The sequence below is a fragment of the Phaseolus vulgaris genome, chromosome 2, assembly GCF_051622355.1.
Source record: "Phaseolus vulgaris cultivar YP4 chromosome 2, ASM5162235v1, whole genome shotgun sequence".
NCBI lineage: Eukaryota > Viridiplantae > Streptophyta > Magnoliopsida > Fabales > Fabaceae > Phaseolus > Phaseolus vulgaris.
Genome location: NC_143499.1, coordinates 43,003,934 through 43,016,990, shown reverse-complemented (window position 1 = coordinate 43,016,990; position 13,057 = coordinate 43,003,934). Strand labels below are relative to the sequence as shown.

The window sequence follows — 13,057 nt, the reverse complement described above, 5'->3', positions numbered from 1 at the left end:
TTTGTCAAAGCAAAATTTAGTTTTGATTTTTTAAAATTATTTATCAATAAAATAAAAATTTTCACAATATTCTTATTCACTTCATGTAATTCTAAACAATTTTTAAATTATTATTATATATATTTTTTAATTTTAAAACATATTAATTATTTAAAAAAAAAACAATTGAACTTGTCAACCGAATAATTTTAATTGAGACAAAATACATTGAAGTTGTGAATCCATGTCCAGTTTTATTCACAATTTATTTAAACTGCAAGTGTTGACAACTTTAATTAAAAAAAAGTGGCAGATTAATGAATTTAATTGACGTTTGTTTATGTAAAAAATCTCATTTCTATAATTTTTTTCACATTTGCCTATTTGTAATACTAAAACTAAATTGCACCATTTTGATAAAATTTGCAAGAAATGTTAGTTTGAAAAAAAAAATATTTAGAACCACTGGAATCAATTTGAAAGATATTTATAGAATAAATTTTTTTTCTTATTTATCATCATTATTAGTTTAATTCCGTTATAAATTATAACCACAAACCATACATTCCTAACTGTAAGTAGCCAAAAACCCCTAAACTGTACCGTAACAAACGGTTTCCCTCACACATCGTAACCCCGTTTCGTACCCTATAATACGAACCCTCCTCTTCATGACTTTTACGGAACCACAACACGTTAGAGTTAATATTATTCCGTGCAGACTTTCTCTAATTCCTTTCTTTAGAGAAAACCTGCACACCCTAATTTAATTCATTACTATTATTTTTTTTAAAATGGCACGTGCATGCCGTGTTGTGGTTCTGGCCCTCCTCATGCTCGCCGTCGTTGGCCTCGCCTCCGCGGCTGATAAGACGGCAGCACCAGCTGATTCCAACGACGCAGACTATGACGATGATGATTACAGCATTGGAGCAATCGGCAGCGGAGCCGCATTAAACGGCGTCGTCGCTGCACCCCTTGGTGGACCCGTGCCTCCCGGTGCTTTCGCCAACGCGAAGGGTGGTGATACTGCTCCCACCACCGCCGCGGCCTACCCCATATATTTCTCCGCCATCGCCGGAGTTGCCTCCGCTGCTGTTGCCGCCGCCTTCTACTTATAAAATGTCATTGTGTAGCTGGAGAGGTTGCGTCTTGCATGTAAAGATACATCCAACATGCAATTATAATACTTTTAATTTTTATACTATATATATATACAGAATAATTAATATTAAACTGGTAATTATTTTATTTTAACTAAAAAAATTCGAGTTCATATGCAAGAGACAAGCGTTTAAAATATTTAAATAATCCTTTTTATAATAAGTTTATTCAATTTTGACAGGATTGTAAAAGATACACGCGTTTTAAACAAATATTAAATTGATTTGTCGTGATAAAGATAACCAGAAATAATCTTCCTTTTTCACGTATTTGGTTGAGTGTTAAGTGAACATTTTTAATTGGACGATAATTTTTATTCTTCTTGAAACATTATCATGAAGTATTTTAATTATCTGATTTTGATTAAAATATATTTTAATGGCATTTTAAGAGAAAAACAAAACAAACAAATGTTAAGCACTTTTACTTTGATAATTGCATTACATATTTTCGTAGCAGTCTTTTGTTGTTAATATGATTAGTACATCAAAATGAGGATTATATCAACTTCATTCCTAACAAAGTAATTAATAAATCAAACTTAATCGCTAAAAAAATAACTTAAAATGTTAAAAGGACTAAAATATTCTACCTTTGTAATCTTGAGAGAGTAGTTTTCTTTTTTTCTTGGGATCAAAATATCTTATTTTGTATATTTATCCTATTTTGGATCTTGATCACAAATAATCTTAGGGATATTTAATATACCTTTCAAAATACTTTTGATAACATGTAAAAGTAAATGTTAAACATTTTTTTCACGTTATAAATGTATTTTTATTTTAAATTTTTAATCAGTATTTTATGACCATCCTTAATTTAATGTAATAAAATACCCAACTAACATTGATTAGGGAAAACACAAATTTGCATGGTAGGTAGTCGTCAACAAATTACAGTACACACGCATGCATATTGAGTGATCTCATAGAATAATGTTACTAGCTTCAATAATTGTACATTTTTTTTTCAAACATCAATCATTAGTTTCTATGAAAAGTTTTGATGATTTTAAAAAGGAAAAAACGTGCACGACAAGTTTGATTTTATCTCATAAGTATACTTGATGAAAACTTTATTCAACATTGACAATTTTTTATTGTAGTTAAAATACCATGTGGTTTATATTAACGGCAATTAGTAATAAATAGTTGTTTGATTAACTTTTCATATTTCTGAAAATATATTTAAAATTTTAAATAATTAAAAATAGAAACATAGAAGTTATGATAGAATTAGAAAAAAAAAACTTTTCACTTTCTCATGCTGATAAAATCTGTTCACTCCCATAGAATGAGAATAAAAAAAATGTATAAACACAGGAATGTAACTTCGAGAAAAATTACCAGTGATTCTTTATAACCTTAACGTAATAAATCAATGCCTCCTTAAGAAGAATAGTTTGATTTTAAATAGAATAATGATACACGTACACTTACACTGTATTAGGGTTAGGGATTATATAATGTTGAAAAAAATTTGAAAAAAAACAAGCGCAAAGCTTAGGAATTGAAATTGTAAAACCCTAAATCCTAAATTTTCCATTACTTTTAAATATCGTCTTAACCTTTGTACAATATATTTAATCACATTTATCTCAATCTAATATTTTTCCGGTAAGGTACGATGTTATCTTCAACAAAAATCTTTTTTTCAACCACGAAAAATGTTATCTTCAACAAAAATATTTGATCTTATGCCTTCAAAGTAAGAATTAAAATTTACTTAGTGCAGAAGTCAATCTAATACTTTGAAGTCATTTTTAGGTCAACATCATGTGGTTATCAAACTACAATGATTATTTAATCAGTTTATCAACACATTTTATCATATTTTATAACTTTGTTAATCATACTTTTGTATAACTCAAGTGTCATGATGAATTAAATTATCTCACACAAATTTATAATTACCACTAATAAATTAAAACATTTACTTCATGTCATTCACTTACTACTTTTTATCATTCTTACATTAATAACCATAATTTCTTATTAATCATTTTACCAAATTTTTAACACAGTTAACCATATTTCACAATTATGTTAACTCGCAATTTTTTTCCACCTAAGAATGCAATCAAGATAAACAATAAAATATGAATCATTATTTTTCCTATGTAATTCATTCACTGCTTTTTTATTATGAGGGAAATCACCATAATTTTGTAATTAATTTACTCATGTACCCTATGGTGTGCACAGCTAATCATATTTGATAATTATGTTAACAATTGTGTTTTTCACCAAAATGCAATACACAAATTCATAAAATTATGTCACCTAAAGTCTCAATAATGAATGATAATTGGATCATTAATCTCATGAAAACTTATTGTTATTCTTAACTTATTCACCTCTATATTTTTTAAGTCAAAATCTATTAATTTTGAATGATAAAAATCATTTTACCAATTGTCAATTACACTTAACCACCTTTTACAACTATATCATTTTTAAGTCAAACCTATGAATTTTAAATTATAAAAAATCATTTTACGAAAGGTCAACCACACTTAACCATCTTTTACTATGTTAACACAAACATTAATTTGTATGTCATTCACCACTCTCTTACATTACTCATTTAATCAAATTCTCAACCCAGATTAACTACATTTCACAACTATACCCACATTTTTTTCACCAAAATATAAACACAATAATTAAAAATTATGCCACCTAAAATTTCAAGAAACAATAAAAATGGAATAATTGTCTTCGTAGTTATTCACCCATTGTTTTTTGTTATTCTGAGCACAATCACAATAATTTTTAAATTAATTAATTTATACATGTACCCATACAATTATGCAATGATTTCTAACTAAAAAGTCATTTTACTAAATGTGAACACAATCATATTTTACAATAACGTTAACCAAAGTTTTTCTTCCCTGATGCATCACCACGTGAAGTTCTCCTACTGGCCACTTCAGAGTCTGTTTTCAGCATGTATTTAATTTTTAATTTTTTTTTGAGAAATACAAGTATTTTTTCAAATCATTATTAAGGGAAAATAATAATCAATTTGATAAAAAAAATAGAGAGAATCTACATTGTTTGTATACATTATTGATTTACCCTTTTTTTTCTTAATAAATAATTTTAAAAAAAATACTTGTATTATTTCTATCAAATTTCTGTGTTTGATGATTGAATATGAAAGATTTAACAAAATTAGATACATATTCAATGAAATAAGATATGAAAACCCTAACTGAAATAGTTTTAAATTAAAAACATATTGCAGTTAAGGCATTCACATAATCGCTTAAGGAATATATACAGCATTCACAAATTTACGAGTACCTAAAACATTATTTGAGCCTTACTATATTAAAATGCAGGGAGAATAGTTTCACATTACCTGAAGTACATCAGGAATCAGGAACAGTTAACGTGACAAAAGAATTATTTCTAGCTTTGATCATCAGTAAACAAAATACAAATTGTACAATATGTACCCCAAAAATGCAAAAATATATGATTACGGTAAACACAAATCTAACCTGCACTGGTGCTTATTACAATTCAATAAAAACGAATTTGACTTGTGACCTAGAAAAGTACTCGATGGAATATTTAGTCCCAACAAAGAATGACAAAAAATGCAGAACTTCATCAGATTCTAAGCTGAACACCAAAAGTTGCAAATTCAGCTGAGCCAGTATTGTCAAAGATCAGTTTCTATCTAGCCATTAAAGTACCGCCTGGACCTCCTGGCAACTGTAATAACCGAGTGAAACTGACTGCCTAGGGAGAGTGCTGGAATGAAAACAAATGCATGTGTTCGCTTAATATACATATTTTACACTCACTTCCACCACCACCTTGAATATAGGTGGGAAGAAAGATCAGAAGGTGAATTGGAGATCAAAACAACCAGGCATTCATTCAACTGTCTAATCAAATAACTGCGTCCTTCATCAACTATCGCTGCATTAATACATTCCCTTGAAAACAGGATTTGTACGGCAAATGCTTGCTCCATGCTCCTCATATTCTGCCTTTGTATGACAAGCCTGCACATTGGACCAGAAATTGTAAAACTTGGGCTAATTTTGCTTTGAAATTTATCGGAAGGATTAAAGAAACAAAAAAAATTATGAATACTCACTAGGAAAATGACATTATCACAAGAAAACACTTGGCAATCCACAGGGATGGCAAAAAAAAAAAGTCCCAGTCGTATTTTTACACTGCTCAAGTTTTATGTTTCTGAACTTAACAAACAGACCATGCATTTTGTTAACATGTATTCAATCATAAATTCAGCAATCATATGGTAGAGCGTACAAAATCCTGGTTATTAATGCCAGAGAAAGAGGCATTGACAACTAACTACAGAACTCACTTAAAACCAGCCGGCATGGGCTCGGGGTTGTGGAGCGAGGAGGGATGTTAGGATCAAATTGCAAGGAATGGGACTTGCGTCCCATATTGAAAATATGGGATTTTAGTGTAGGATCCAACTCGAACTGCTAGCTTATGGAATGTAAACAGTGAATCTCTTAAACCCCCTCCCACGCAAAAAAAAATAAATAAAAAATAAACTGTCAGAAACGTACCGTAAAAAATTCAGGAGTTGACGCAAGCACTGATCCTCCAAACCAAACTGCAAATCTCTGAATTGGATGGCTGACTACATTTACCTCCACTGGCTGCGACTGTAGGCTCCAAATGCAAAAAAAAGTAATGCCAAGGTCAAAGAAATAAATATATAGCAGTCCGGCCTTACTATATACACCAATAGACAATTTTGTACAGGAAAGTGTGGGCGGACAGGCCAGGGGAAGGGGGTTGAGTAGACCTTGTCAGCACAAGTTATGTAACCAAACCAATGAACAACCAAAACACAACTATTTTCAATGGAAAATAATTACATGAGAAAGATTAATTTAAATACTTCGTTATTTAATACAACCTATGGTGCACTGGTTGTTGATTGGTTTAGTCCATACAACTAGAGCAAGCATGGTTTATATTAAGGAATTTCTCATCCTTGTATCAGAGAGGAAGATAAAGATCAATTTAAAGAGGTTTAAGGTACGTATAACTCTTACTCTTATCTCCCCATTTAAGCGTGCTTCAGATAAAATGACACGAGTATCCACAATTTTTTTTAGATCACGTTGCAACCTCTTGTGAAAATCTTTGAACATGGTTGAACCTCCAGACAACACAATATTCTGAAATAAAAATGAAAAGGAAGAAAAGAGTTAAAATATTCAATCATTTCAGAACATAGCTAGGTGGTGGTGGATTAATATAACATTTGAAACTACTGTATTCCATCTGGCCAACAACAAAAAATGCCCTAAGCTAATCATTGAGCCCAAGAAAATCTCTAATTTTATGATAAAAGTGGTTCACTAAAAATTTAAAATATACATGTCGACAAGGTACTTTACCTTATAGAGTGATCTCCTCGTGTCAATTGGTGCAGACTGAATGCACTTGTCTATTACAACTGGCAAAGGGGTGGTAAAGTCACTACCATATATCTCAGGATTAAAGAAAATCTGCAGATATCATAGGGAAAACAAACAAATGTGTTAATTTGACTGACCCTGTTCGTATAATGACCCAAACTAAACCCATGGATTAGCCCAACAATTAGATCAAGGCACTACGCATTTTTGTTTATTCTTCAGTGGTTTAAGGAAACAACTCCAGCGGAACAATAGATATAAATTTCTGAATGATATCAAGAATCTTAGACATGGATACTACTTTATCAGTTCATCCCAGGTTCAAACCCAAGCACCCGAAGCATTCTAAACTGCCTGCAATTAAGCCTCCGTTGCCCCTAGCCACACTAGTTCTGGAACCTCTTTAATAACACAACGGATATGGAAAAAAGTCTGACCTTCTGAAGAGAAGTGGAAAAATGTCTTTGATAGCCCCCCTCTATTACGTTGGATATTATTGATAGGAAGTGAGGAACTTATAAAGTATATATTTAATTATTCATTAGTTCATGAGATAGGTTTAGGTATTCACAAGGTAAAAATCATACTAAAAATAGGTATAAATATATCTTATACAAGACCCCTAATTAGGAAAGTGTATGTGAGAAGACATAAGAATAGAGATAAGGATAGGGATACAAATCCAGCAGTAACTAACTCACAGAGCAGTTAGAGTATAATTATAACGAACTTTTCAGTAATTAGTAGAATAAATAGTAGGTTAGTAAGAGAGGGGAGGGTGGTTGTAGGGTACACTTGAATTTCTGGGCACTTTTGAATTTCCCTGAATTGTACATCATTAACTCATACGTCATACTGATTTAGAGAATGGATCCGATAATAAAATTTTGAATTATTTCTATAATCTTGTAGGAATCCCAAAAAAATATCCCAGTTACCAGTTGATTCAATTAATATCCAATCCACAGGCCCCTAATAATTAAGTATCCATCATAGAGAAAATATAAAGGGAAGCCATAGAACAAACCTCGGGGCCAAGAAATCGTTCATAGCCAATATCACAGGAATATGGTGCCCCTGTCTTCGGTTTAATGCCTCTCCAATGCTTTATATACTTGGCTGGTTCTTTGTCGTGCTTATTAAATTCCTGGGAGAAATTGAGCTGTTGTTATGTAGGAAAACTAATAAGTTCAAAGACAACAATAGCTACATCCCTTGATTCACCAGAAAGAAAAGCAATTTAAAGTAGTGAGATTTAATTGACACTCAATACACTAATGGCAGAGGCATAGCACAAACTCTTTAAAAGAACTAAGCATTGGACTAAAGACAACCTTCACTATGTCAGAGCAGGTGTAGCAATACATTTCCTTCACTTTTCGTGCCACTTCAAAAGAGTCTTCGGGTGGAACATTCTCTCCTCTTTCCTGCATGGTGCAACGTCAACACAACACAGTTCATGAACCAGGCTTAGCAGAAATGCAGATTGACAATTGGATATGGATTATTAGTTATCACAATCTCGGTCAGTTCAACAAAAGTTTATACCTGAATACACAAATAAGTTCCATACTCAATCACGAGATAAGTAAATTTCACTGTTACTTATTCAATACTAAAATTGTCGAAATAATACTATACTATCATGATTCATAAGTGCATCACACCCTTTCCATCCATAATTTACCGTTTATACATGATTGGTTTCACTAGCTATGCAAATGGTAATTTGTCAGATCCTTCAACCTTAACTAGAGGGTTACAGAAATTCACAGATATTCAAAAATGGAAACAATACCAGCACAATAAACTTTTAATTATATACCAGAAGGATTTCCTACCCGCATGAGCTTCTGCACAAAAAGAGTAACATCCTTTCCAGAAATAGGAATTGATTTGATGCTGCTACCAATAACATAGCCATCTGCAACAGGTACAACATGAGCAGCGCCGTCTCCAACATCCACTACAACTCCTGTCATCTCACACTAAGAAGAATTCCAGATCAGCTTAAAAGGAAAATATTCTTAAAATAAGAGAGATGTAATAAGAAAGAAAAATTATTGATAGCTGATATGGCACTGTAATTAAGTTGAAAATATAATTATGCATAACCAACTTACATTTTATTTCAATATAATGAGGGGAGTTGATAAATTGTCATTGTAGTAGTAATAATACAAAACAACCAAAACAGTTCATATTTCTCATGATTTCAACTGAAAGCATCCAAATGTGTCAAATTGCAGGGGGCTGATGAATCATCCTGTGCAATCTGTGTTTACTTAATTACGAAACTTGTTGCTGCTGATATCATATTAAATATGTAAAGCATTCAGATTAATCATCCAATTCTATATTCAACATAACTTTCCTTTTTTTCCATGTACTAATAATTACCAACCTTAGATGTGGTATAACCAGCTGCAAGGGCAAGCACAGAATTTACACCAATGTAAAGTCCAGGTACGTTAAAAGTCTCAAACATGATTTCCCCAGTATACTCACGACTCTCAGGCGAAGTCAATGGACTCTCGGTCAAGAGAAAATAGTGATCCTCCGGATCACACCTCAAATAATTGAATATGCACTGCTGCCAGTAGCGCTCCATGGCATCCCAATTCTCAACCTGACCATGCTGAATTGGGTAGCTGAGGTTATAAGTGCTGCTAGATCGAGACTTGGAAAGTGCCTCATCCCCAATAAAGAAATCAAGATCCGCCATTACACCGGCATTGTGCTGGGCTAACCAATTGCCTTTAGAAAGGTTCCTCGATTGATTCAAAAACGACTCATTAACTGCAACCACTGTCGGAAGAATAAAACATGGCTCGACATTACCAGCAAACCCCATCTTAGTATACCTGAAAAAAAACACCATTTCCAAATTCAGGGTAAACACAATTCGGGAATGCCAATATTGCAGACAATTCAAGTCACAAGAAAAAAAAAAAACCGCAGTGGGGCATAACAACAAACACGTGGTGCCCACATATTGAAAGTGAGAAAAACACAGGATGACGATTGGAAGAAAAATGGGTGATTTAAATGGAGGAAAAGGGTACCCGGAGCCATTATCGATGACTACAGCTGGACGCGAAGGAGAGAGATCCATGAGAAAGAGAGAAACGGTGGTGGTGATGGTGAGCGTTGAAAGGGGATCTGCGAGGGAGATCCGAGAGTGAGAGTGAGTGTGAGGCAGAGGATCATGGTCGTGAAGAGCGCAATAAGGAAGAGGGAAAAGGAGAAGAAGAAGAAGAAGATGAAGAAGAAGAAGTTGGAAGTAAAGGTAAATATGATGGTAACAGAGACTTTGATCCCAAGTGAAAGGAGGAAATAGAGAAATGGGAATGGTTGGTGATTGCTGCACCCATTTCAACTCAAAGCCGCAGGTCCCATTAACTTCATTTCGTCATTCACAAACATGTTTTAAACAAACAACAACCCACCTAACCCTTTTCTCTCTCTCACTTTCTTGCTTTCTCTTTCCTTTTCTTTTATATTATTATTCTCATTATATTTTAATTCAATAATTAGCAACAATAATTTTGGGTTGAGTACTAGGTGTGGCAAAGAATGTTTCTCCCTACACCACGTCAAAGTTCTTCCTGCACCCATCAATATTCAAAATTACAATTTTATCCCTTTTTTAAATAACTTTCGAATTAGTTTTTCTGAAAATCTTTACAACATTCCTATTCAAAATTTATAATGTATTTTGAAAAATGTTTTTCAGAAATTTCAGAAAGCATTTTTAAGAAAGATTTCTAGAATAAGATTTCTAGAACGCATATAATACTTTCAAAATGTGTTTTCCATAATAAATTTTCTAAAATGTATTCCAAATTGGTCATTATCAATCTTGTATGCCATACTTATAAACATTTTGTTCAATGTTTTTTAAATCATAAAACACACATCAATAGTACTCCAACTAATAAAATGGCTATTGATTTATTGAATGAAATAATTCTTAAGAAAATATTAACTTAGATGTAAAAAATGAAATAGTTTATGTAAAGAGAAGTGATTTGAAGCACCTGTTGAGCGGTCCCACCCAAAAGGAATATTAAAGTGCTTTGGTTTCCTTCTTACACGCCAACATTTTGCTTTCTTTCTATTCTCACACCAACCTCCATCAACAAAAATACAAAAAAAAAAAAATTGTCGGTGGTTTTAATTTAAAAACATAAGCTACAAGAAAACATCTTAACCTTAATATATTTATTCTTATATTAGAAAGTTTAATATTTGCTTTTTGCAAATCAAAATGTTCACTGTTCTTATCTTTTATATATTACAAAATAAGATTAACATATGGTAGTAAGAAAGGGTTAAAAGGTAAAAAAATATGAGAACATAAATGACGATGGATGTTAGAGTTGGAAACTTAATTACAAGGATTATAGTTGAATTTTTTTATTTTTTAATTAATAGTTATCATGAAAATCCTTAATATAAATAAGATCAATATATAATAAGATAAACTTCATCTTATTACAAACCTGATTTTATAAAAATAAGTTAAATTTAAATTTACTTTTTAACTTTTTAACTTTTTTTCTTCTACATCTTTTTTACTTTGTCCTTGTTTTCTCTCTCTTTTATATGGAAACACTCATATTCTCAAAGAAATTCAAATTCAAAGGAAATATGGTTTGCCATAAATTTTTCATCTCTTAAGCATATTGTAATATTTTGGTGTCTTCTTAAAAAATAAAGTTTTCAAATCATTGTTCATTTATAACTTTTTCTCCTTGATTGAGTTTTTAACTTCATCCACATACACCAACATTCAAGTAAGTCACTATCACACTTCGTAATTTTATTTATTGAAAAATAGTAAGCTAGTTTTAGAAAGAAAAAAGTTAAGTAGAGTTAATGAAACAATTTTTTTTTAAATCCTATTATAAGATAAAGATGTCTTTTGATTATTTTATATGTCTTTTTTTGAAGGGGATAGTCAACATATAAGTATGTAGAAAGAAGGTAGAAAGAAGGTTTAATAAGAAGATTTTTTTTTTATATATTCTAACTTAATTTTTCAATACCAATGAAAAAGTATTATACTATATAAAACAATTTTTTTCTTACAATTTTTTTTCCTTAACTTCTTGATTTCTCAGTATTGACTTGGGCTTTCGGCTACAATATCCACCGATTTTGGCTTGGGCTGGTTCTTGGGTGCAGAATATAGACTCTCAGTTGTCGGATTTGATCAAGTTCAATTTTCGGCTTCTGGACTCATAATCAACTCTCAGGCGGGTGTGTGTATCTTCAAGGTCTCCGATAATAAAATCATAATCGATTTTGCTTAATTATCTGATAAAATTCACTCTACTTCCCTCTTAAGTTGATCACCTATTTGTAGTACTCACTTATTGAACTTTTGACTTAATTGGACTTTTACTCTTTACACCTTACAATTATTAAACATATTGTATATATTTAAACCTATTTATTGAACTTTACTACAGTGTTTCATTATTTTATTATTTATTCATTTTAGTTTGGTTTTCATAATGTTGTCAATCTTTCTTCCATTCGGTCATTTGGTCTAAAAATTACAAATTCTACTATATAAAATAAATTACAAAGTAATATATTCAACTTATAATGAGTACACAAAATATTTTTTAATTATCCAAGCACACAAAATATATACAAGTTATTCAAGTATATAATATAAAGTTTTTTAAGATTACCTATCCGAAGTTAAAGCATGAATATACAAAGTCTTTTTTTGTTAAAATACTTAAAGTCCCGTAAAAATATACAACAAGATATTATTTAATTACAAGGTTCACAGTCACAACAACAAATATGAAAATCTACATTTATTTCCGAAATTACTGCTTCACAATGATGAAGAGTTCTAAAATATAAAGTCATATAGAGGGCAAACTACAATTACAACACTGTAATTTTTTGTTACACTTTTATTATGCATGTGTTGATTATTTCTTATACATAAGAACCTTTATCTTTTGAAATGAAAGTGTTTAGGAGTTTAAAAATAACTTTTTATAAATCGTATGTATCATGTCAAAAAAATTTCAAATGATGTTAACTTTTGAGTTATAATGCACAAATAATAGAACATATATATTAAATACAACGTGTATCCTATGGTGATCCACATATTTTGAAAATAATAAGATACATAGACATGTAGATATTAAAAAATGTATTCAAATTCTTGAAACGTAATAAATATATAATTACAATTGTGTGAAACCAAATTAAAATCACATTTATCAAACATCGTCAGAATAAAAAATTATATAAATTACTGTCATCATAAAAGTATTAGTGCTTTGTACAAATACATGACACAAATTGAAGTATCAATTTTTACTAACTTCATCCATTAAGTACGATGAGGTGGTTATGTCACCCCTTTACTTTTTTCTGAAAATCATAATAAAATGTAGAATAATAGAGTATTTGAACGTGTTTTCTAATAATGTTTTTAACATT

The 13,057-nt window shown here is 31.0% G+C and overlaps 1 protein-coding gene across 1 annotated transcript; it reads right to left on the bottom strand.

Moving 5' to 3' along the window:
* Positions 1-4,545: 4,545 nt before the first annotated feature.
* Positions 4,546-10,067, bottom strand: LOC137812290 (actin-related protein 3). Its single transcript, XM_068614218.2, has 9 exons — positions 9,643-10,067; positions 8,982-9,441; positions 8,419-8,565; positions 7,912-8,004; positions 7,605-7,724; positions 6,557-6,667; positions 6,209-6,334; positions 5,714-5,812; positions 4,546-5,167 (listed from the first exon to the last, which is right to left on the bottom strand). The coding sequence occupies exons 1-9, from the start codon at positions 9,690-9,692 to the stop codon at positions 5,087-5,089; spliced, it is 1,287 nt and encodes a 428-aa protein (XP_068470319.1). The 5' UTR covers positions 9,693-10,067; the 3' UTR covers positions 4,546-5,086.
* Between the last annotated feature and the right edge of the window lie 2,990 nt (positions 10,068-13,057).

Bases quoted from the DNA above. Each gene is read 5' to 3' on its own strand.
- LOC137812290 (XM_068614218.2), bottom strand. From the start codon at position 9,692: ATGGATCTCTCTCCTTCGCGTCCAGCTGTAGTCATCGATAATGGCTCC. The intron at 7,725-7,911 runs GTTGTCTTTAGT...AATTTCTCCCAG, and splicing joins CCTGCTCTGACATAGTGAAG to GAATTTAATAAGCACGACAA. The intron at 6,335-6,556 runs GTAAAGTACCTT...TTTTTATTTCAG, and splicing joins CGAGGAGATCACTCTATAAG to AATATTGTGTTGTCTGGAGG.